This window comes from Leptodactylus fuscus, unplaced genomic scaffold (genome assembly GCF_031893055.1).
Source record: "Leptodactylus fuscus isolate aLepFus1 unplaced genomic scaffold, aLepFus1.hap2 HAP2_SCAFFOLD_208, whole genome shotgun sequence".
Classification (NCBI taxonomy): Eukaryota; Metazoa; Chordata; class Amphibia; order Anura; family Leptodactylidae; genus Leptodactylus; species Leptodactylus fuscus.
Window position 1 is genome coordinate 1 of NW_027440231.1, and position 26,821 is coordinate 26,821.

Sequence of the window (26,821 nt, forward strand, 5' to 3'; positions counted from 1 at the left end):
TACCGGAGGCCTAACCAGCGGGAGCCGTGACCGGAGGCCTAACCAGCGGGAGCCGTGACCGGAGGCCTAACCAGCGGGAGCCGTGACCGGAGGCGTAACGTGAAGTTCCTGGGCTCAAATGCAAAATGTGTGAAGGGGCCCTACCTCTGGGGCATTGGTAAAGAGGGTGCAGAGGTAGTAATGGCTACTAGGCCCTGGAGCGTCAGGTTATGTCTCTGCCCTACGTACCTTGTGCTACCTATGGTGTATTGGGTGCTGCAGAAGGACCTTTGGGGCCCTCTCCGGGTCCAGGGCCTGGTAGTGATCACTACCACAATTGCTACCAGGCCTGGGACCTATAGGGCGCCCCGAGGCCTCTCTACAACCTAAGAAGACCCAGGAGCTTCACGTTCTACCTCTGGCCAGTGCTGTCGGTGGGTGTCCCGGGTTTCAGGCCCTGACTTCCGACCTCTCCGAATTCTTTCAAGGGTTTTTGACAAACGTTTGTCCTGACAATTGTGAACTCTTCTTCCTCTTCCACCATTTCTACCTCCCTGGCTGTAGGACCTACCCCCGGTGAGGGAAATCACCTGCATGTGTTGACACCCTGGAGAGTTGTTGCCCTCCATGTTATATTGCGATATCTTTAGTATCCAGTGTACAGAGCTTGTGTTATGGTTCCCATATACAATAGAGTAAGGGGAGCCGAATCTGCCGATAGGGGTTTCCCAACTCGCCCTCCATGTCAGACTATTCTCGGGTAAGACAAGACTCCAGACATGTTTTTAGAGGGGACAAAGAGGCCTTGTAGTGGTTACTCCCCTTCTCCATTAGGAACACCTTCACTCATAAAGAGGACCTGTCACCAGGTGGGAAAAGCCCAATGACCTCCATCATCTGATCGGCGCCGTCACCCGGAGCATTTTGGTGTTTTGTTTATACAAATCCGTTCAGCTATTCCACAGATATAAGCCCTGCTAGGTCATAAAGGTCTACTAGGCAAGTGGGCGGTAACTGTGGTTCCTCTGGGGCGGGGTCTCTGTACTGTACATCAGCTCTAGCAGGGCTTATATGTTTGGAACAGCTGAACAAATCTGACTAAACAAAGCACCAAAATGCTCAGGGTGACGGCGCCGATCAGCTGATCTATGGCATTGGTCTTTTCAGCAGGTGCATTGGGCGGGGCCGGAGCTAATCTGTACGGTGACCGCAACTAGGACAGACGCTAATGACTTCATACTTTACACCTTTTAGTAAACGTCCTCTGTTGTCTTCTTCATGATGGTGACAAATGTGACAAGAATGGAGGTCAGGAGCGAAGTGACGGAAGTTCTACTAAATATCACCCTGGAGATCATCCACCTGCTGACCGGAGAGGTGAGGGATTGTGGGAAATGTGTCCCATGTAATAACACAGGAGAGGGGAGGGATTGTGGGAAATCTGTCCCATGTAATAACACAGGAGAGGGGAGGGATTGTGGGAAATCTGTCCCATGTAATAACACAGGAGAGGGGAGGGATTGTGGGAAATCTGTCCCATGTAATAACACAGGACAGGGGAGGGATTGTGGGAAATCTGTCCCATGTAATAACACAGGAGAGGGGAGGGATTGTGGGAAATCTGTCCCATGTAATAACACAGGAGAGGTGAGGGATTGTGGGAAATCTGTCCCATGTAATAACACAGGAGAGGTGAGGGATTGTGGGAAATCTGTCCCATGTAATAACACAGGAGCGGAGAGGTGAGGGATTGTGGGAAATCTGTCCCATGTAATAACACAGGAGCGGAGAGGTGAGGGATTGTGGGAAATCTGTCCCATGTAATAACACAGGAGAGGTGAGGGATTGTGGGAAATCTGTCCCATGTAATAACACAGGAGAGGTGAGGGATTGTGGGAAATCTGTACCATGTAATATCACAGGAGCGGAGAGGGGAGGGATTGTGGGAAATCTGTCCCATGTAATAACACAGGAGAGGTGAGGGATTGTGGGAAATGTGTCCCATGTAATAACACAGGAGAGGGGAGGGATTGTGGTTAATCTGTCCCATGTAATAACACAGGAGAAGGGAGGGATTGTGGGAAATCAGTCCCATGTAATAACACAGGAGCGGAGAGGGATTGTGGGAAATCTGTCCCATGTAATAACACAGGAGAGGGGAGGGATTGTTGGAAATCTGTCCCATGTAATAACACAGGAGAGGGGAGGGATTGTGGGAAATCTGTACCATGTAATAACACAGGAGAAAAGAAGGGATTGTGGGAAATCTGTCCCATGTAATAACACAGGAGAGGTGAGGGATTGTGGGAAATCTGTACCATGTAATAACACAGGAGAGGGGAGGGATTGTGGGAAATCTGTCCCATGTAATAACACAGGAGAGGTGAGGGATTATGGGAAATCTGTCCCATGTAATAACACAGGAGCGGAGAGGGATTGTGGGAAATCTGTCCCATGTAATAACACAGGAGAGGGGAGGGATTGTGGGAAATCTGTCCCATGTAATAACACAGGAGAGGGGAGGGATTGTGGGAAATCTGTCCCACGTAATAACACAGGAGAGGGGAGGGATTGTGGGAAATCTGTACCATGTAATAACACAGGAGAGGGGAGGGATTGTGGGAAATCTGTCCCATGTAATAACACAGGAGAGGGGAGGGATTGTGGGAAATCTGTCCCATGTAATAACACAGGAGAGGGGAGGGATTGTGGGAAATCTGTCCCATGTAATAACACAAGAGAGGGGAGGGATTGTGGGAAATCTGTCCCATGTAATAACACAGGAGCGGAGAGGGGAGGGATTGTGGGAAATCTGTCCCATGTAATAACACAGGAGAGGGGAGGGATTGTGGGAAATCTGTACCATGTAATAACACAGGAGAGGGGAGGGATTGTGGGAAATCTGTCCCATGTAATAACACAGGAGCGGAGAGGGATTGTGGGAAATCTGTCCCATGTAATAACACAGGAGAGGGGAGGGATTGTGGGAAATCAGTCCCATGTAATAACACAGGAGCGGAGAGGGATTGTGGGAAATCTGTCCCATGTAATAACACAGGAGAGGGGAGGGATTGTGGGAAATCTGTCCCATGTAATAACACAGGAGAGGGGAGGGATTGTGGGAAATCAGTCCCATGTAATAACACAGGAGCGGAGAGGGATTGTGGGAAATCTGTCCCATGTAATAACACAGGAGAGGGGAGGGATTGTGGGAAATCAGTCCCATGTAATAACACAGGAGCGGAGAGGGATTGTGGGAAATCTGTCCCATGTAATAACACAGGAGAGGGGAGGGATTGTGGGAAATCTGTCCCATGTAATAACACAGGAGAGGGGAGGGATTGTGGGAAATCTGTCCCATGTAATAACACAGGAGAGGGGAGGGATTGTGGGAAATCTGTCCCATGTAATAACACAGGAGCGGAGAGGGGAGGGATTGTGGGAAATCTGTCCCATGTAATAACACAGGAGCGGAGAGGGATTGTGGGAAATCTGTCCCATGTAATAACACAGGAGCGGAGAGGGATTGTGGGAAATCTGTCCCATGTAATAACACAGGACAGGGGAGGGAATGTGGGAAATCTGTCCCATGTAATAACACAGGAGCGGAGAGGGATTGTGGGTAATCTGTCCCATGTAATAACACAGGAGCGGAGAGGTGAGGGATTGTGGGAAATGTGTCCCATGTAATAACACAGGAGAGGGGAGGGATTGTGGGAAATCTGTCCCATGTAATAACACAGGAGAGGGGAGGGATTGTGGGAAATCTGTCCCATGTAATAACACAGGAGAGGTGAGGGATTGTGGGAAATCTGTACCATGTAATAACACAGGAGAGGGGAGGGATTGTGGGAAATCTGTCCCATGTAATAACACAGGAGAGGGGAGGGATTGTGGGAAATCTGTACCATGTAATAACACAGGAGAGGGGAGGGATTGTGGGAAATCTGTCCTATGTAATAACACAGGAGAGGGGAGGGATTGTGGGAAATCTGTCCCATGTAATAACACAGGAGAGGGGAGGGATTGTGGGAAATCTGTCCCATGTAATAACACAGGAGCGGAGAGGGGAGGGATTGTGGGAAATCTGTCCTATGTAATAACACAGGAGAGGGGAGGGATTGTGGGAAATCTGTACCATGTAATAACACAGGAGAGGGGAGGGATTGTGGGAAATCTGTCCCATGTAATAACACAGGAGAGGTGAGGGATTGTGGGAAATCTGTCCCATGTAATAACACAGGAGAGGGGAGGGATTGTGGGAAATCTGTCCCATGTAATAACACAGGAGAGGGGAGGGATTGTGGGAAATCTGTCCCATGTAATAACACAGGAGCGGAGAGGGGAGGGATTGTGGGAAATCTGACCCATGTAATAACACAGGAGCGGAGAGGGGAGGGATTGTGGGAAATCTGTCCCATGTAATAACACAGGAGCGGAGAGGGATTGTGGGAAATCTGTCCCATGTAATAACACAGGAGAGGGGAGGGATTGTGGGAAATCTGTCCCATGTAATAACACAGGAGAGGGGAGGGATTGTGGGAAATCAGTCCCATGTAATAACACAGGAGAGGGGAGGGATTGTGGGAAATCTGTCCCATGTAATAACACAGGAGAGGGGAGGGATTGTGGGAAATGTGTCCCATGTAATAACACAGGAGAGGGGAGGGATTGTGGGAAATCAGTCCCATGTAATAACACAGGAGCGGAGAGGGATTGTGGGAAATCTGTCCCATGTAATAACACAGGAGCGGAGAGGGATTGTGGGAAATCTGTCCCATGTAATAACACAGGAGCGGAGAGGGATTGTGGGAAATCTGTTCATGTAATAACACAGGAGCGGAGAGGGATTGTGGGAAATCTGTCCCATGTAATAACACAGGACAGGGGAGGGATTGTGGGAAATCTGTCCCATGTAATAACACAGGAGCGGAGAGGGGAGGGATTGTGGGAAATCTGTCCCATGTAATAACACAGGAGCGGAGAGGGGAGGGATTGTGGGAAATCTGTCCCATGTAATAACACAGGAGAGGGGAGGGATTGTGGGAAATCTGTCCCATTTAATAACACAGGAGAGGGGAGGGATTGTGGGAAATCTATCCCATGTAATAACACAGGAGAGGGGAGGGATTGTGGGAAATCTGTCCCATGTAATAACACAGGAGAGGGGAGGGATTGTGGGAAATCTGTCCCCATGTAATAACACAGGAGCGGAGAGGGATTGTGGGAAATCTGTCCCATGTAATAACACAGGAGAGGGGAGGGATTGTGGGAAATCTGTCCCATGTAATAACACAGGAGCGGAGAGGGGAGGGATTGTGGGAAATCTGTCCCATGTAATAACACAGGAGAGGTGAGGGATTGTGGGAAATCTGTCCCATGTAATAACACAGGAGAGGTGAGGGATTGTGGGAAATCTGTCCCATGTAATAACACAGGAGAGGGGAGGGATTGTGGGAAATCTGTCCCATGTAATAACACAGGAGAGGGGAGGGATTGTGGGAAATCTGTCCCATGTAATAACACAGGAGCGGAGAGGGGAGGGATTGTGGGAAATCTGTCCCATGTAATAACACAGGAGAGGGGAGGGATTGTGGGAAATCTGTCCCATGTAATAACACAGGAGCGGAGAGGGATTGTGGGAAATCTGTCCCATGTAATAACACAGGAGCGGAGAGGGATTGTGGGAAATCTGTCCCATGTAATAACACAGGACAGGGGAGGGATTGTGGGAAATCTGTCCCATGTAATAACACAGGTGCGGAGAGGGATTGTGGGTAATCTGTCCCATGTAATAACAGGAGCGGAGAGGTGAGGGATTGTGGGAAATGTGTCCCATGTAATAACACAGGAGAGGGGAGGGATTGTGGGAAATCTGTCCCATGTAATAACACAGGAGAGGGGAGGGATTGTGGGAAATCTGTCCCATGTAATAACACAGGAGAGGTGAGGGATTGTGGGAAATCTGTACCATGTAATAACACAGGAGAGGGGAGGGATTGTGGGAAATCTGTCCCATGTAATAACACAGGAGAGGGGAGGGATTGTGGGAAATCTGTCCTATGTAATAACACAGGAGAGGGGAGGGATTGTGGGAAATCTGTCCCATGTAATAACACAGGAGAGGGGAGGGATTGTGGGAAATCTGTCCCATGTAATAACACAGGAGCGGAGAGGGGAGGGATTGTGGGAAATCTGTCCTATGTAATAACACAGGAGAGGGGAGGGATTGTGGGAAATCTGTACCATGTAATAACACAGGAGAGGGGAGGGATTGTGGGAAATCTGTCCCATGTAATAACACAGGAGAGGTGAGGGATTGTGGGAAATCTGTCCCATGTAATAACACAGGAGAGGGGAGGGATTGTGGGAAATCTGTCCCATGTAATAACACAGGAGAGGGGAGGGATTGTGGGAAATCTGTCCCATGTAATAAAACAGGAGCGGAGAGGGGAGGGATTGTGGGAAATCTGACCCATGTAATAACACAGGAGCGGAGAGGGGAGGGATTGTGGGAAATCTGTCCCATGTAATAACACAGGAGCGGAGAGGGATTGTGGGAAATCTGTCCCATGTAATAACACAGGAGAGGGGAGGGATTGTGGGAAATCTGTCCCATGTAATAACACAGGAGAGGGGAGGGATTGTGGGAAATCTGTCCCATGTAATAACACAGGAGAGGGGAGGGATTGTGGGAAATCTGTCCCATGTAATAACACAGGAGAGGGGAGGGATTGTGGGAAATCTGTCCCATGTAATAACACAGGAGAGGGGAGGGATTGTGGGAAATCTGTCCCATGTAATAACACAGGAGCGGAGAGGGGAGGGATTGTGGGAAATCTGTCCCATGTAATAACACAGGAGCGGAGAGGGATTGTGGGAAATCTGTCCCATGTAATAACACAGGAGAGGGGAGGGATTGTGGGAAATCAGTCCCATGTAATAACACAGGAGCGGAGAGGGATTGTGGGAAATCTGTCCCATGTAATAACACAGAAACGGAGAGGGATTGTGGGAAATCTGTCCCATGTAATAACACAGGAGAGGGGAGGGATTGTGGGAAATCTGTCCCATGTAATAACACAGGAGAGGGGAGGGATTGTGGGAAATCTGTCCCATGTAATAACACAGGAGCGGAGAGGGGAGGGAGTGTGGGAAATCTGTCCCATGTAATAACACAGGAGCGGAGAGGGGAGGGATTGTGGGAAATCTGTCCCATGTAATAACACAGGAGAGGGGAGGGATTGTGGGAAATCTGTCCCATGTAATAACACAGGAGCGGAGAGGGATTGTGGGAAATCTGTCCCATGTAATAACACAGGAGAGGGGAGGGATTGTGGGAAATCTGTCCCATGTAATAACACAGGAGAGGGGAGGGATTGTGGGAAATCTGTCCCATGTAATAACACAGGAGCGGAGAGGGGAGGGATTGTGGGAAATCTGTCCCATTTAATAACACAGGAGAGGGGAGGGATTGTGGGAAATCTATCCCATGTAATAACACAGGAGAGGGGAGGGATTGTGGGAAATCTGTCCCATGTAATAACACAGGAGAGGGGAGGGATTGTGGGAAATCTGTCCCATGTAATAACACAGGAGCGGAGAGGGATTGTGGGAAATCTGTCCCATGTAATAACACAGGAGAGGGGAGGGATTGTGGGAAATCTGTCCCATGTAATAACACAGGAGCGGAGAGGGGAGGGATTGTGGGAAATCTGTCCCATGTAATAACACAGGAGCGGAGAGGGGAGGGAGTGTGGGAAATCTGTCCCATGTAATAACACAGGAGCGGAGAGGGGAGGGAGTGTGGGAAATCTGTCCCATGTAATAACACAGGAGCGGAGAGGGGAGGGATTGTGGGAAATCTGTCCCATGTAATAACACAGGAGAGGGGAGGGATTGTGGGAAATCTGTCCCATGTAATAACACAGGAGCGGAGAGGGATTGTGGGAAATCTGTCCCATGTAATAACACAGGAGAGGGGAGGGATTGTGGGAAATCTGTCCCATGTAATAACACAGGAGCGGAGAGGGGAGGGATTGTGGGAAATCTGTCCCATTTAATAACACAGGAGAGGGGAGGGATTGTGGGAAATCTATCCCATGTAATAACACAGGAGAGGGGAGGGATTGTGGGAAATCTGTCCCATGTAATAACACAGGAGAGGGGAGGGATTGTGGGAAATCTGTCCCATGTAATAACACAGGAGCGGAGAGGGATTGTGGGAAATCTGTCCCATGTAATAACACAGGAGAGGGGAGGGATTGTGGGAAATCTGTCCCATGTAATAACACAGGAGCGGAGAGGGGAGGGATTGTGGGAAATCTGTCCCATGTAATAACACAGGAGAGGTGAGGGATTGTGGGAAATCTGTCCCATGTAATAACACAGGAGAGGGGAGGGATTGTGGGAAATCTGTCCCATGTAATAACACAGGAGAGGGGAGGGATTGTGGGAAATCTGTCCCATGTAATAACACAGGAGCGGAGAGGGGAGGGATTGTGGGAAATCTGTCCCATGTAATAACACAGGAGAGGGGAGGGATTGTGGGAAATCTGTCCCATGTAATAACACAGGAGAGGGGAGGGATTGTGGGAAATCTGTCCCATGTAATAACACAGGAGAGGGGAGGGATTGTGGGAAATCTGTCCCATGTAATAACACAGGAGCGGAGAGGGGAGGGATTGTGGGAAATCTGTCCCATGTAATAACACAGGAGCGGAGAGGGATTGTGGGAAATCTGTCCCATGTAATAACACAGGAGAGGGGAGGGATTGTGGGAAATCAGTCCCATGTAATAACACAGGAGCGGAGAGGGATTGTGGGAAATCTGTCCCATGTAATAACACAGAAACGGAGAGGGATTGTGGGAAATCTGTCCCATGTAATAACACAGGAGAGGGGAGGGATTGTGGGAAATCTGTCCCATGTAATAACACAGGAGAGGGGACGGATTGTGGGAAATCTGTCCCATGTAATAACACAGGAGCGGAGAGGGGAGGGAGTGTGGGAAATCTGTCCCATGTAATAACACAGGAGCGGAGAGGGGAGGGATTGTGGGAAATGTGTCCCATGTAATAACACAGGAGCGGAGAGGGGAGGGATTGTGGGAAATCTGTCCCATGTAATAACACAGGAGAGGTGAGGGATTGTGGGAAATTTGTCCCATGTAATAACACAGGAGAGGGGAGGGATTGTGGGAAATCTGTCCCATGTAATAACACAGGAGCGGAGAGGGATTGTGGGAAATCTGTCCCATGTAATAACACAGGAGAGGGGAGGGATTGTGGGAAATCTGTCCCATGTAATAACACAGGAGCGGAGAGGGGAGGGATTGTGGGAAATCTGTCCCATGTAATAACACAGGAGAGGGGAGGGATTGTGGGAAATCTGTCCCATGTAATAACACAGGAGAGGGGAGGGATTGTGGGAAATCTGTCCCATGTAATAACACAGGAGCGGAGAGGGATTGTGGGAAATCTGTCCCATGTAATAACACAGGAGCGGAGAGGGTTTGTGGGAAATCTGTCCCATGTAATAACACAGGAGAGGGGAGGGATTGTGGGAAATCTGTCCCATGTAATAACACAGGAGCAGGGAGGGATTGTGGGAAATCTGTCCCATGTAATAACACAGGAGAGGGGAGGGATTGTGGGAAATCTGTCCCATGTAATAACACAGGAGAGGGGAGGGATTGTGGGAAATCTGTCCCATGTAATAACACAGGAGAGGGGAGGGATTGTGGGAAATCTGTCCCATGTAATAACACAGGAGAGGGGAGGGATTGTGGGAAATCTGTCCCATGTAATAACACAGGAGCGGAGAGGGGAGGGATTGTGGGAAATCTGTCCCATGTAATAACACAGGAGCGGAGAGGGATTGTGGGAAATCTGTCCCATGTAATAACACAGGAGAGGTGAGGGATTGTGGGAAATCTGTCCCATGTAATAACACAGGAGCGGAGAGGTGAGGGATTGTGGGAAATCTGTCCCATGTAATAACACAGGAACGGAGAGGTGAGGGATTGTGGGAAATCTGTCCCATGTAATAACACAGGAACGGAGAGGTGAGGGATTGTGGGAAATCTGTCCCACGTAATAACACAGGAGAGGGGAGGGATTGTGGGAAATCTGTCCCATGTAATAACACAGGAGAGGGGAGGGATTGTGGGAAATTGTCCCATGTAATAACACAGGAGCGGAGAGGGATTGTGGGAAATCTGTCCCATGTAATAACACAGGAGAGGGGAGGGATTGTGGGAAATCTGTCCCATGTAATAACACAGGAGCGGAGAGGTGAGGGATTGTGGGAAATCTGTCCCATGTAATAACACAGGAGCGGAGAGGGGAGGGATTGTGGGAAATCTGTCCCATGTAATATCACAGGAGAGGGGAGGGATTGTGGGAAATCTGTCCCATGTAATAACACAGGAGCGGGGAGGGATTGTGGGAAATCTGTCCAATGTAATAACACAGGAGCGGAGCGGGGAGGGATTGTGGGAAATGTGTCCCATGTAATAACACAGGAGCGGAGAGGGATTGTGGGAAATCTGTCCCATGTAATAACACAGGAGAGGGGAGGGATTGTGGGAAATCTGTCCAATGTAATAACACAGGAGCGGAGAGGTGAGGGATTGTGGGAAATCTGTCCCATGTAATAACACAGGAGCGGAGAGGGGAGGGATTGTGGGAAATCTGACCCATGTAATAACACATGAGCGGAGAGGAGAGGGATTGTGGGTAATCTGTCCCATGTAATAACACAGGAGAGGGGAGGGATTGTGGGAAATCTGTCCCATGTAATAACACAGGAGAGGTGAGGGATTGTGGGAAATCTGTCCCATGTAATAACACAGGAGAGGTGAGGGATTGTGGGAAATCTGTCCCATGTAATAACTCAGGAGAGGTGAGGGATTGTGGGAAATCTGTCCCATGTAATAACAGAGGAGCGGAGAGGGAAGGGATTGTGGGAAATCTGTCCCATGTAATAACACAGGAGCGGAGAGGGATTGTGGGAAATCTGTCCCATGTAATAACACAGGAACGGAGAGGGATTGTGGGAAATCTGTCCCATGTAATAACACAGGAGAGGGGAGGGATTGTGGGAAATCTGTCCCATGTAATAACACAGGAGAGGGGAGGGATTGTGGGAAATCTGTCCCATGTAATAACACAGGAGCGGAGAGGGATTGTGGGAAATCTGTCCCATGTAATAACACAGGAGAGGGGAGGGATTGTGGGTAATCTGTCCCATGTAATAACACAGGAGAGGGGAGGGATTGTGGGTAATCTGTCCCATGTAATAACACAGGAGAGGGGAGGGATTGTGGGAAATCTGTCCCATGTAATAACACAGGAGCGGAGAGGGATTGTGGGAAATCTGTCCCATGTAATAACACAGGAGAGGGGAGGGATTGTGGGAAATCTGTCCCATGTAATAACACAGGAGCGGAGAGGGGAGGGATTGTGGGAAATCTGTCCCATTTAATAACACAGGAGAGGGGAGGGATTGTGGGAAATCTATCCCATGTAATAACACAGGAGAGGGGAGGGATTGTGGGAAATCTGTCCCATGTAATAACACAGGAGAGGGGAGGGATTGTGGGAAATCTGTCCCATGTAATAACACAGGAGCGGAGAGGGATTGTGGGAAATCTGTCCCATGTAATAACACAGGAGAGGGGAGGGATTGTGGGAAATCTGTCCCATGTAATAACACAGGAGCGGAGAGGGGAGGGATTGTGGGAAATCTGTCCCATGTAATAACACAGGAGAGGTGAGGGATTGTGGGAAATCTGTCCCATGTAATAACACAGGAGAGGTGAGGGATTGTGGGAAATCTGTCCCATGTAATAACACAGGAGAGGGGAGGGATTGTGGGAAATCTGTCCCATGTAATAACACAGGAGAGGGGAGGGATTGTGGGAAATCTGTCCCATGTAATAACACAGGAGCGGAGAGGGGAGGGATTGTGGGAAATCTGTCCCATGTAATAACACAGGAGAGGGGAGGGATTGTGGGAAATCTGTCCCATGTAATAACACAGGAGAGGGGAGGGATTGTGGGAAATCTGTCCCATGTAATAACACAGGAGAGGGGAGGGATTGTGGGAAATCTGTCCCATGTAATAACACAGGAGCGGAGAGGGGAGGGATTGTGGGAAATCTGTCCCATGTAATAACACAGGAGCGGAGAGGGATTGTGGGAAATCTGTCCCATGTAATAACACAGGAGAGGGGAGGGATTGTGGGAAATCAGTCCCATGTAATAACACAGGAGCGGAGAGGGATTGTGGGAAATCTGTCCCATGTAATAACACAGAAACGGAGAGGGATTGTGGGAAATCTGTCCCATGTAATAACTCAGGAGAGGTGAGGGATTGTGGGAAATCTGTCCCATGTAATAACAGAGGAGCGGAGAGGGAAGGGATTGTGGGAAATCTGTCCCATGTAATAACACAGGAGAGGGGAGGGATTGTGGGAAATCTGTCCCATGTAATAACACAGGAGAGGGGAGGGATTGTGGGAAATCTGTCCCATGTAATAACACAGGAGAGGGGACGGATTGTGGGAAATCTGTCCCATGTAATAACACAGGAGCGGAGAGGGGAGGGAGTGTGGGAAATCTGTCCCATGTAATAACACAGGAGCGGAGAGGGGAGGGATTGTGGGAAATGTGTCCCATGTAATAACACAGGAGCGGAGAGGGGAGGGATTGTGGGAAATCTGTCCCATGTAATAACACAGGAGAGGTGAGGGATTGTGGGAAATTTGTCCCATGTAATAACACAGGAGAGGGGAGGGATTGTGGGAAATCTGTCCCATGTAATAACACAGGAGCGGAGAGGGATTGTGGGAAATCTGTCCCATGTAATAACACAGGAGAGGGGAGGGATTGTGGGAAATCTGTCCCATGTAATAACACAGGAGCGGAGAGGGGAGGGATTGTGGGAAATCTGTCCCATGTAATAACACAGGAGAGGGGAGGGATTGTGGGAAATCTGTCCCATGTAATAACACAGGAGAGGGGAGGGATTGTGGGAAATCTGTCCCATGTAATAACACAGGAGCGGAGAGGGATTGTGGGAAATCTGTCCCATGTAATAACACAGGAGCGGAGAGGGTTTGTGGGAAATCTGTCCCATGTAATAACACAGGAGAGGGGAGGGATTGTGGGAAATCTGTCCCATGTAATAACACAGGAGCAGGGAGGGATTGTGGGAAATCTGTCCCATGTAATAACACAGGAGAGGGGAGGGATTGTGGGAAATCTGTCCCATGTAATAACACAGGAGAGGGGAGGGATTGTGGGAAATCTGTCCCATGTAATAACACAGGAGAGGGGAGGGATTGTGGGAAATCTGTCCCATGTAATAACACAGGAGAGGGGAGGGATTGTGGGAAATCTGTCCCATGTAATAACACAGGAGCGGAGAGGGGAGGGATTGTGGGAAATCTGTCCCATGTAATAACACAGGAGCGGAGAGGGATTGTGGGAAATCTGTCCCATGTAATAACACAGGAGAGGTGAGGGATTGTGGGAAATCTGTCCCATGTAATAACACAGGAGCGGAGAGGTGAGGGATTGTGGGAAATCTGTCCCATGTAATAACACAGGAACGGAGAGGTGGGGGATTGTGGGAAATCTGTCCCATGTAATAACACAGGAACGGAGAGGTGAGGGATTGTGGGAAATCTGTCCCACGTAATAACACAGGAGAGGGGAGGGATTGTGGGAAATCTGTCCCATGTAATAACACAGGAGAGGTGAGGGATTGTGGGAAATCTGTCCCATGTAATAAAACAGGAGCGGAGAGGTGAGGGATTGTGGGTAATCTGTCCCATGTAATAACACAGGAACGGAGAGGTGAGGGATTGTGGGAAATCTGTCCCATGTAATAACACAGGAACGGAGAGGTGAGGGATTGTGGGAAATCTGTCCCACGTAATAACACAGGAGAGGGGAGGGATTGTGGGAAATCTGTCCCATGTAATAACACAGGAGAGGGGAGGGATTGTGGGAAATTGTCCCATGTAATAACACAGGAGCGGAGAGGGATTGTGGGAAATCTGTCCCATGTAATAACACAGGAGAGGGGAGGGATTGTGGGAAATCTGTCCCATGTAATAACACAGGAGCGGAGAGGTGAGGGATTGTGGGAAATCTGTCCCATGTAATAACACAGGAGCGGAGAGGGGAGGGATTGTGGGAAATCTGTCCCATGTAATATCACAGGAGAGGGGAGGGATTGTGGGAAATCTGTCCCATGTAATAACACAGGAGCGGGGAGGGATTGTGGGAAATCTGTCCAATGTAATAACACAGGAGCGGAGCGGGGAGGGATTGTGGGAAATGTGTCCCATGTAATAACACAGGAGCGGAGAGGGATTGTGGGAAATCTGTCCCATGTAATAACACAGGAGAGGGGAGGGATTGTGGGAAATCTGTCCCATGTAATAACACAGGAGCGGAGAGGTGAGGGATTGTGGGAAATCTGTCCCATGTAATAACACAGGAGCGGAGAGGGGAGGGATTGTGGGAAATCTGACCCATGTAATAACACATGAGCGGAGAGGAGAGGGATTGTGGGTAATCTGTCCCATGTAATAACACAGGAGAGGGGAGGGATTGTGGGAAATCTGTCCCATGTAATAACACAGGAGAGGTGAGGGATTGTGGGAAATCTGTCCCATGTAATAACACAGGAGAGGTGAGGGATTGTGGGAAATCTGTCCCATGTAATAACTCAGGAGAGGTGAGGGATTGTGGGAAATCTGTCCCATGTAATAACAGAGGAGCGGAGAGGGAAGGGATTGTGGGAAATCTGTCCCATGTAATAACACAGGAGCGGAGAGGGATTGTGGGAAATCTGTCCCATGTAATAACACAGGAACGGAGAGGGATTGTGGGAAATCTGTCCCATGTAATAACACAGGAGAGGGGAGGGATTGTGGGAAATCTGTCCCATGTAATAACACAGGAGAGGGGAGGGATTGTGGGAAATCTGTCCCATGTAATAACACAGGAGCGGAGAGGGATTGTGGGAAATCTGTCCCATGTAATAACACAGGAGAGGGGAGGGATTGTGGGTAATCTGTCCCATGTAATAACACAGGAGAGGGGAGGGATTGTGGGTAATCTGTCCCATGTAATAACACAGGAGAGGGGAGGGATTGTGGGAAATCTGTCCCATGTAATAACACAGGAGAGGGGAGGTGAGGGATTGTGGGAAATCTGTCCCATGTAATAACACAGGAGAGGTGAGGGATTGTGGGAAATCTGTCCCATGTAATAACACAGGGGAGGGGAGGGATTGTGGGAAATCTGTCCCATGTAATAACACAGGAGAGGGGAGGGATTGTGGGAAATCTATCCCATGTAATAACACAGGAGAGGGGAGGGATTGTGGGAAATCTGTCCCATGTAATAACACAGGAGCGGAGAGGGGAGGGATTGTGGGAAATCTGTCCCATGTAATAACACAGGAGAGGGGAGGGATTGTGGGAAATCTGTCCCATGTAATAACACAGGAGAGGGGAGGGATTGTGGGAAATCTGTCCCATGTAATAACACAGGAGAGGGGAGGGATTGTGGGAAATCTGTCCCATGTAATAACACAGGAGCGGAGAGGGGAGGGATTGTGGGAAATCTGTCCCATGTAATAACACAGGAGCGGAGAGGGATTGTGGGAAATCTGTCCCATGTAATAACACAGGAGAGGGGAGGGATTGTGGGAAATCAGTCCCATGTAATAACACAGGAGCGGAGAGGGATTGTGGGAAATCTGTCCCATGTAATAACACAGAAACGGAGAGGGATTGTGGGAAATCTGTCCCATGTAATAACACAGGAGAGGGGAGGGATTGTGGGAAATCTGTCCCATGTAATAACACAGGAGAGGGGAGGGATTGTGGGAAATCTGTCCCATGTAATAACACAGGAGCGGAGAGGGGAGGGAGTGTGGGAAATCTGTCCCATGTAATAACACAGGAGAGGGGAGGGATTGTGGGAAATCTGTCCCATGTAATAACACAGGAGCGGAGAGGGATTGTGGGAAATCTGTCCCATGTAATAACACAGGAGAGGGGAGGGATTGTGGGAAATCTGTCCCATGTAATAACACAGGAGAGGGGAGGGATTGTGGGAAATCTGTCCCATGTAATAACACAGGAGCGGAGAGGGGAGGGATTGTGGGAAATCTGTCCCATTTAATAACACAGGAGAGGGGAGGGATTGTGGGAAATCTATCCCATGTAATAACACAGGAGAGGGGAGGGATTGTGGGAAATCTGTCCCATGTAATAACACAGGAGAGGGGAGGGATTGTGGGAAATCTGTCCCATGTAATAACACAGGAGCGGAGAGGGATTGTGGGAAATCTGTCCCATGTAATAACACAGGAGAGGGGAGGGATTGTGGGAAATCTGTCCCATGTAATAACACAGGAGCGGAGAGGGGAGGGATTGTGGGAAATCTGTCCCATGTAATAACACAGGAGCGGAGAGGGGAGAGAGTGTGGGAAATCTGTCCCATGTAATAACACAGGAGCGGAGAGGGGAGGGAGTGTGGGAAATCTGTCCCATGTAATAACACAGGAGCGGAGAGGGGAGGGATTGTGGGAAATCTGTCCCATGTAATAACACAGGAGAGGGGAGGGATTGTGGGAAATCTGTCCCATGTAATAACACAGGAGCGGAGAGGGATTGTGGGAAATCTGTCCCATGTAATAACACAGGAGAGGGGAGGGATTGTGGGAAATCTGTCCCATGTAATAACACAGGAGCGGAGAGGGGAGGGATTGTGGGAAATCTGTCCCATTTAATAACACAGGAGAGGGGAGGGATTGTGGGAAATCTATCCCATGTAATAACACAGGAGAGGGGAGGGATTGTGGGAAATCTGTCCCATGTAATAACACAGGAGAGGGGAGGGATTGTGGGAAATCTGTCCCATGTAATAACACAGGAGCGGAGAGGGATTGTGGGAAATCTGTCCCATGTAATAACACAGGAGAGGGGAGGGATTGTGGGAAATCTGTCCCATGTAATAACACAGGAGCGGAGAGGGGAGGGATTGTGGGAAATCTGTCCCATGTAATAACACAGGAGAGGTGAGGGATTGTGGGAAATCTGTCCCATGTAATAACACAGGAGAGGTGAGGGATTGTGGGAAATCTGTCCCATGTAATAACACAGGAGAGGGGAGGGATTGTGGGAAATCTGTCCCATGTAATAACACAGGAGAGGGGAGGGATTGTGGGAAATCTGTCCCATGTAATAACACAGGAGCGGAGAGGGGAGGGATTGTGGGAAATCTGTCCCATGTAATAACACAGGAGAGGGGAGGGATTGTGGGAAATCTGTCCCATGTAATAACACAGGAGAGGGGAGGGATTGTGGGAAATCTGTCCCATGTAATAACACAGGAGAGGGGAGGGATTGTGGGAAATCTGTCCCATGTAATAACACAGGAGCGGAGAGGGGAGGGATTGTGGGAAATCTGTCCCATGTAATAACACAGGAGCGGAGAGGGATTGTGGGAAATCTGTCCCATGTAATAACACAGGAGAGGGGAGGGATTGTGGGAAATCAGTCCCATGTAATAACACAGGAGCGGAGAGGGATTGTGGGAAATCTGTCCCATGTAATAACACAGAAACGGAGAGGGATTGTGGGAAATCTGTCCCATGTAATAACACAGGAGAGGGGAGGGATTGTGGGAAATCTGTCCCATGTAATAACACAGGAGAGGGGACGGATTGTGGGAAATCTGTCCCATGTAATAACACAGGAGCGGAGAGGGGAGGGAGTGTGGGAAATCTGTCCCATGTAATAACACAGGAGCGGAGAGGGGAGGGATTGTGGGAAATGTGTCCCATGTAATAACACAGGAGCGGAGAGGGGAGGGATTGTGGGAAATCTGTCCCATGTAATAACACAGGAGAGGTGAGGGATTGTGGGAAATTTGTCCCATGTAATAACACAGGAGAGGGGAGGGATTGTGGGAAATCTGTCCCATGTAATAACACAGGAGCGGAGAGGGATTGTGGGAAATCTGTCCCATGTAATAACACAGGAGAGGGGAGGGATTGTGGGAAATCTGTCCCATGTAATAACACAGGAGCGGAGAGGGGAGGGATTGTGGGAAATCTGTCCCATGTAATAACACAGGAGAGGGGAGGGATTGTGGGAAATCTGTCCCATGTAATAACACAGGAGAGGGGAGGGATTGTGGGAAATCTGTCCCATGTAATAACACAGGAGAGGGGAGGGATTGTGGGAAATCTGTCCCATGTAATAACACAGGAGCGGAGAGGGATTGTGGGAAATCTGTCCCATGTAATAACACAGGAGCGGAGAGGGTTTGTGGGAAATCTGTCCCATGTAATAACACAGGAGAGGGGAGGGATTGTGGGAAATCTGTCCCATGTAATAACACAGGAGCAGGGAGGGATTGTGGGAAATCTGTCCCATGTAATAACACAGGAGAGGGGAGGGATTGTGGGAAATCTGTCCCATGTAATAACACAGGAGAGGGGAGGGATTGTGGGAAATCTGTCCCATGTAATAACACAGGAGAGGGGAGGGATTGTGGGAAATCTGTCCCATGTAATAACACAGGAGAGGGGAGGGATTGTGGGAAATCTGTCCCATGTAATAACACAGGAGCGGAGAGGGGAGGGATTGTGGGAAATCTGTCCCATGTAATAACACAGGAGCGGAGAGGGATTGTGGGAAATCTGTCCCATGTAATAACACAGGAGAGGTGAGGGATTGTGGGAAATCTGTCCCATGTAATAACACAGGAGCGGAGAGGTGAGGGATTGTGGGAAATCTGTCCCATGTAATAACACAGGAACGGAGAGGTGGGGGATTGTGGGAAATCTGTCCCATGTAATAACACAGGAACGGAGAGGTGAGGGATTGTGGGAAATCTGTCCCACGTAATAACACAGGAGAGGGGAGGGATTGTGAGAAATCTGTCCCATGTAATAACACAGGAGAGGTGAGGGATTGTGGGAAATCTGTCCCATGTAATAAAACAGGAGCGGAGAGGTGAGGGATTGTGGGTAATCTGTCCCATGTAATAACACAGGAACGGAGAGGTGAGGGATTGTGGGAAATCTGTCCCATGTAATAACACAGGAACGGAGAGGTGAGGGATTGTGGGAAATCTGTCCCACGTAATAACACAGGAGAGGGGAGGGATTGTGGGAAATCTGTCCCATGTAATAACACAGGAGAGGGGAGGGATTGTGGGAAATTGTCCCATGTAATAACACAGGAGCGGAGAGGGATTGTGGGAAATCTGTCCCATGTAATAACACAGGAGAGGGGAGGGATTGTGGGAAATCTGTCCCATGTAATAACACAGGAGCGGAGAGGTGAGGGATTGTGGGAAATCTGTCCCATGTAATAACACAGGAGCGGAGAGGGGAGGGATTGTGGGAAATCTGTCCCATGTAATATCACAGGAGAGGGGAGGGATTGTGGGAAATCTGTCCCATGTAATAACACAGGAGCGGGGAGGGATTGTGGGAAATCTGTCCAATGTAATAACACAGGAGCGGAGCGGGGAGGGATTGTGGGAAATGTGTCCCATGTAATAACACAGGAGCGGAGAGGGATTGTGGGAAATCTGTCCCATGTAATAACACAGGAGAGGGGAGGGATTGTGGGAAATCTGTCCCATGTAATAACACAGGAGCGGAGAGGTGAGGGATTGTGGGAAATCCGTCCCATGTAATAACACAGGAGCGGAGAGGGGAGGGATTGTGGGAAATCTGACCCATGTAATAACACATGAGCGGAGAGGAGAGGGATTGTGGGTAATCTGTCCCATGTAATAACACAGGAGAGGGGAGGGATTGTGGGAAATCTGTCCCATGTAATAACACAGGAGAGGTGAGGGATTGTGGGAAATCTGTCCCATGTAATAACACAGGAGAGGTGAGGGATTGTGGGAAATCTGTCCCATGTAATAACTCAGGAGAGGTGAGGGATTGTGGGAAATCTGTCCCATGTAATAACAGAGGAGCGGAGAGGGAAGGGATTGTGGGAAATCTGTCCCATGTAATAACACAGGAGCGGAGAGGGATTGTGGGAAATCTGTCCCATGTAATAACACAGGAACGGAGAGGGATTGTGGGAAATCTGTCCCATGTAATAACACAGGAGAGGGGAGGGATTGTGGGAAATCTGTCCCATGTAATAACACAGGAGAGGGGAGGGATTGTGGGAAATCTGTCCCATGTAATAACACAGGAGCGGAGAGGGATTGTGGGAAATCTGTCCCATGTAATAACACAGGAGAGGGGAGGGATTGTGGGTAATCTGTCCCATGTAATAACACAGGAGAGGGGAGGGATTGTGGGTAATCTGTCCCATGTAATAACACAGGAGAGGGGAGGGATTGTGGGAAATCTGTCCCATGTAATAACACAGGAGAGGGGAGGTGAGGGATTGTGGGAAATCTGTCCCATGTAATAACACAGGAGAGGTGAGGGATTGTGGGAAATCTGTCCCATGTAATAACACAGGGGAGGGGAGGGATTGTGGGAAATCTGTCCCATGTAATAACACATGAGCGGAGAGGGGAGGGATTGTGGGAAATCTGTCCCATGTAATAACACAGGAGAGGGGAGGTGAGGGATTGTGGGAAATCTGTCCCATGTAATAACACAGGAGAGGTGAGGGATTGTGGGAAATCTGTCCCATGTAATAACACAGGAGAGGGGAGGGATTGTGGGAAATCTGTCCCATGTAATAACACAGGAGAGGGGAGGGATTGTGGGAAATCTGTCCCATGTAATAACACAGGAGAGGTGAGGGATTGTGAGAAATCTGTCCCATGTAATAACACAGGAGAGGGGAGGGATTGTGGGAAATCTGTCCCATGTAATAACACAGGAGAGGGGAGGGATTGTGGGAAATCTGTCCCATGTAATAACACAGGAGCGGAGAGGGATTGTGGGAAATCTGTCCCATGTAATAACACAGGAGAGGGGAGGGATTGTGGGAAATCTGTCCCATGTAATAACACAGGAGCGGAGAGGGATTGTGGGAAATCTGTCCCATGTAATAACACAGGAGAGGGGAGGGATTGTGGGAAATCTGTCCCATGTAATAACACAGGAGAGGGGAGGGATTGTGGGAAATCTGTCCCATGTAATAACACAGGAGCGGAGAGGGATTGTGGGAAATCTGTCCCATGTAATAACACAGGAGAGGGGAGGGATTGTGGGAAATCTGTCCCATGTAATAACACAGGAGAGGGGAGGGATTGTGGGAAATCTGTCCCATGTAATAACACAGGAGAGGTGAGGGATTGTGGGAAATCTGTCCCATGTAATAACACAGGAGCGGAGAGGGGAGGGATTGTGGGAAATCTGTCCCATGTAATAACACAGGAGCGGGGAGGGAGTGTGGGAAATCTGTCCCATGTAATATCACAGGAGCGGAGAGGGATTGTGGGAAATCTGTCCCATGTAATAACACAGGAGAGGGGAGGGATTGTGGGAAATCTGTCCCATGTAATAACACAGGAGAGGGGAGGGATTGTGGGAAATCTGTCCCATGTAATAACACAGGAGCGGAGAGGGGAGGGATTGTGGGAAATCTGTCCTATGTAATAACACAGGAGAGGGGAGGGATTGTGAGAAATCTGTCCCATGTAATAACACAGGAGAGGGGAGGGATTGTGGGAAATCTGTCCCATGTAATAACACAGGAGAGGGGAGGGATTGTGGGAAATCTGTCCCATGTAATAACACAGGAGCGGAGAGGGATTGTGGGAAATCTGTCCCATGTAATAACACAGGAGAGGGGAGGGATTGTGGGAAATCTGTCCCATGTAATAACACAGGAGAGGGGAGGGATTGTGGGAAATCTGTCCCATGTAATAACACAGGAGAGGGGAGGGATTGTGGGAAATCTGTCCCATGTAATAACACAGGAGAGGGGAGGGATTGTGGGAAATCTGTCCCATGTAATAACACAGGAGAGGGGAGGGATTGTGGGAAATCTGTCCCATGTAATAACACAGGAGCGGAGAGGGATTGTGGGAAATCTGTCCCATGTAATAACACAGGAGAGGGGAGGGATTGTGGGAAATCTGTCCCATGTAATAACACAGGAGAGGTGAGGGATTGTGGGAAATCTGTCCCATGTAATAACACAGGAGCGGAGAGGGGAGGGATTGTGGGAAATCTGTCCCATGTAATAACACAGGAGCGGGGAGGGAGTGTGGGAAATCTGTCCCATGTAATATCACAGGAGCGGAGAGGGATTGTGGGAAATCTGTCCCATGTAATAACACAGGAGAGGGGAGGGATTGTGGGAAATCTGTCCCATGTAATAACACAGGAGAGGGGAGGGATTGTGGGAAATCTGTCCCATGTAATAACACAGGAGAGGTGAGGGATTGTGGGAAATCTGTCCCATGTAATAACACAGGAGAGGTGAGGGGAGGGATTGTGGGAATGTCTATAGTGATATTTATCAGGCTCTCTCCATACTCAGGACTACACAGTAGTGAAGAAGACATCTGATAAGTATGTGACCCCCAGCAGCCGCCCCCATGTGTCAGGAGGATGGAGCAGGAGCCGGAGCCCCATCATGGAGCCTTCACCTCACTCACTGATACCTGAGAGCAACAACGAGCAGAAGATCCTGGAGCTGACCAAGAAGATGATGTGTCTGCTGAGCGGAGAGGTGAGCGCTGCCGGGAATGCTGGGACATTAGAGACTAACACAAGGGATGATGTGTCTGGAGGATGATGAGGACGGTGTCATTGTGTTGTCAGGTTCCTATAAGGTGTCAGGATGTCACCGTCTATTTCTCCATGGAGGAGTGGGAGTATTTAGAAGGACACAAGGATCTGTACAAGGAGGTGATGATGGACGACCCCCAGACCCCCACATCACCAGGTAAGAGGAGAGATGGTAGAGAGCAGTATGGAGGGGCCCCTAGATCCCCCCCCCCCCATCATCTGACCCCCACATCACCAGGTAAGAGGAGAGATGGTAGAGAGCAGTATGGAGGGGCCCCTAGATCCCCCCTCCCCCATCATCTGACCCCCACATCACCAGGTAAGAGGAGAGATGGTAGAGAGCAGTATGGAGGGGCCCCTAGACCCCCCCCCCCCATCATCTGACCCCCACATCACCAGGTAAGAGGAGAGATGGTAGAGAGCAGTATGGAGGGGCCCCTAGATCCCCCCCCCCCATCATCTGACCCCCACATCACCAGGTAAGAGGAGAGATGGTAGAGAGCAGTATGGAGGGGCCCCTAGATCCCCCCCCCCCCCATCATCTGACCCCCACATCACCAGGTAAGAGGAGAGATGGTAGAGAGCAGTATGGAGGGGCCCCTAGATCCCCCCCCCATCATCAGACCCCCACATCACCAGGTAAGAGGAGTGATGGTAGAGAGCAGTATGGAGGGGCCCCTAGATCCCCCCCCATCATCTGACCCTCACATCACCAGGTAAGAGGAGAGATGGTAGAGAGCAGTATGGAGGGGCCCCTAGATCCCCCCCCCATCATCTGACCCCCCATCACCAGGTAAGAGGAGAGATGGTAGAGAGCAGTATGGAGGGGCCCCTAGATCCCCCCCCCCCATCATCTGACCCCCACATCACCAGGTAAGAGGAGAGATGGTAGAGAGCAGTATGGAGGGGCCCCTAGATCCCCCCCCATCATCTGACCCCCACATCACCAGGTAAGAGGAGAGATGGTAGAGAGCAGTATGGAGGGGCCCCTAGATCCCCCCCCATCATCTGACCCCCACATCACCAGGTAAGAGGAGAGATGGTAGAGAGCAGTATGGAGGGGCCCCTAGATCCCCCCCCCCATCATCTGACCCCCACATCACCAGGTAAGAGGAGAGATGGTAGAGAGCAGTATGGAGGGGCCCCTAGATCCCCCCCCCCATCATCTGACCCCCCCCATCACCAGGTAAGAGGAGAGATGGTAGAGAGCAGTATGGAGGGGCCCCTAGATCCCCCCCCCCCATCATCTGACCCCCACATCACCAGGTAAGAGGAGAGATGGTAGAGAGCAGTATGGAGGGGCCCCTAGATCCCCCCCCATCATCTGACCCCCACATCACCAGGTAAGAGGAGAGATGGTAGAGAGCAGTATGGAGGGGCCCCTAGATCCCCCCCCCCCCATCATCTGACCCCCACATCACCAGGTAAGAGGAGAGATGGTAGAGAGCAGTATGGAGGGGCCCCTAGATCCCTCCCCCCATCATCTGACCCCCACATCACCAGGTAAGAGGAGAGATGGTAGAGAGCAGTATGGAGGGGCCCCTAGATCCCCCCCCCCATCATCTGACCCCCACATCACCAGGTAAGAGGAGAGATGGTAGAGAGCAGTATGGAGGGGCCCCTAGATCCCCCCCCCCCCCATCATCTGACCCTCACATCACCAGGTAAGAGGAGAGATGGTAGAGAGCAGTATGGAGGGGCCCCTAGATCCCCCCCCCCCATCATCTGACCCCCACATCACCAGGTAAGAGGAGAGATGGTAGAGAGCAGTATGGAGGGGCCCCTAGATCCCCCCCCCCCATCATCTGACCCCCACATCACCAGGTAAGAGGAGAGATGGTAGAGAGCAGTATGGAGGGGCCCCTAGATCCCCCCCCATCATCTGACCCCCCACATCACCAGGTAAGAGGAGTGATGGTAGAGAGCAGTATGGAGGGGCCCCTAGATCCCCCCCATCATCTGACCCCCCACATCACCAGGTAAGAGGAGAGATAGTAGAGAGCAGTATGGAGGGGCCCCTAGATCCCCCCCCCATTATCTGACCCCCACATCACCAGGTAAGAGGAGAGATGGTAGAGAGCAGTATGGAGGGGCCCCTAGATCCCCCTCCCCCCCATCATCTGACCCCCACATCACCAGGTAAGAGGAGAGATGGTAGAGAGCAGTATGGAGGGGCCCCTAGATCCCCCCCCCATCATCTGACCCCCACATCACCAGGTAAGAGGAGAGATGGTAGAGAGCAGTATGGAGGGGCCCCTAGATCCCCCCCCCCCCATCATCTGACCCTCACATCACCAGGTAAGAGGAGAGATGGTAGAGAGCAGTATGGAGGGGCCCCTAGATCCCCCCCCATCATCTGACCCCACATCACCAGGTAAGAGGAGTGATGGTAGAGAGCAGTATGGAGGGGCCCCTAGATCCCCCCCCATCATCTGACCCCACATCACCAGGTAAGAGGAGAGATGGTAGAGAGCAGTATGGAGGGGCCCCTAGATCCCCCCCCCATCATCTGACCCCCCACATCACCAGGTAAGAGGAGAGATGGTAGAGAGCAGTATGGAGGGGCCCCTAGATCCCCCCCCCATCATCTGACCCCCCACATCACCAGGTAAGAGGAGAGATGGTAGAGAGCAGTATGGAGGGGCCCCTAGATCCCCCCCCCATCATCTGACCCCCCACATCACCAGGTAAGAGGAGAGATGGTAGAGAGCAGTATGGAGGGGCCCCTAGATCCCCCCCCCATCATCTGACCCCCCACATCACCAGGTAAGAGGAGAGATGGTAGAGAGAAGTATGGAGGGGCCCCTAGATCCCCCCCCCCCATCATCTGACCCCCACATCACCAGGTAAGAGGAGAGATGGTAGAGAGCAGTATGGAGGGGCCCCTAGATCCCCCCCCCCCCATCATCTGACCCCCACATCACCAGGTAAGAGGAGAGATGGTAGAGAGCAGTATGGAGGGGCCCCTAGATCCCCCCCCCCATCATCTGACCCCCCACATCACCAGGTAAGAGGAGAGATGGTAGAGAGAAGTATGGAGGGGCCCCTAGATCCCCCCCCCCATCATCTGACCCCCACATCACCAGGTAAGAGGAGAGATGGTAGAGAGCAGTATGGAGGGGCCCCTAGATCCCCCCCCCCCATCATCTGACCCCCACATCACCAGGTAAGAGGAGAGATGGTAGAGAGCAGTATGGAGGGGCCCCTAGATCCCCCCCCCCATCATCTGACCCCCACATCACCAGGTAAGAGGAGTGATGGTAGAGAGCAGTATGGAGGGGCCCCTAGATCCCCCCCCCCATCATCTGACCCCCACATCACCAGGTAAGAGGAGAGATGGTAGAGAGCAGTATGGAGGGGCCCCTAGATCCCTCCCCCCATCATCTGACCCCCACATCACCAGGTAAGAGGAGAGATGGTAGAGAGCAGTATGGAGGGACCCCTAGATCCCCCCCCCCCCCCCATCATCTGACCCCCACATCACCAGGTAAGAGGAGAGATGGTAGAGAGCAGTATGGAGGGGCCCCTAGATCCCCCCCCCCATCATCTGACCCCCACTTCACCAGGTAAGAGGAGAGATGGTAGAGAGCAGTATGGAGGGGCCCCTAGATCCCCCCCCATCATCTGACCCCCACATCACCAGGTAAGAGGAGAGATGGTAGAGAGCAGTATGGAGGGGCCCCTAGATCCCCCCCCATCATCTGACCCCCACATCACCAGGTAAGAGGAGAGATGGTAGAGAGCAGTATGGAGGGGCCCCTAGATCCCCCCCCCATTATCTGACCCCCACATCACCAGGTAAGAGGAGAGATGGTAGAGAGCAGTATGGAGGGGCCCCTAGATCCCCCCCCCCATCATCTGACCCCCCACATCACCAGGTAAGAGGAGAGATGGTAGAGAGCAGTATGGAGGGGCCCCTAGATCCCCCCCCCCATCATCTGACCCCCCACATCACCAGGTAAGAGGAGAGATGGTAGAGAGCAGTATGGAGGGGCCCCTAGATCTCCCCCCCCCCCATCATCTGACCCCCACATCACCAGGTAAGAGGAGAGATGGTAGAGAGCAGTATGGA

At 50.7% G+C, this 26,821-nt stretch overlaps 1 protein-coding gene across 1 annotated transcript in view; it reads left to right on the forward strand.

Moving 5' to 3' along the window:
* Positions 1-1,130: 1,130 nt before the first annotated feature.
* The window catches only part of LOC142187368 (uncharacterized), a 28,746-nt gene continuing 3,055 nt past the window's right edge, over positions 1,131-26,821 (forward strand). Inside the window, exons 1-3 of the mRNA XM_075261572.1 lie at positions 1,131-1,356; positions 22,499-22,690; positions 22,783-22,906. Coding sequence (XP_075117673.1) covers positions 1,258-1,356; positions 22,499-22,690; positions 22,783-22,906 — 415 coding nt within the window. The 5' untranslated portion in view covers positions 1,131-1,257. The remainder of the gene's footprint in view (positions 1,357-22,498; positions 22,691-22,782; positions 22,907-26,821) is intronic.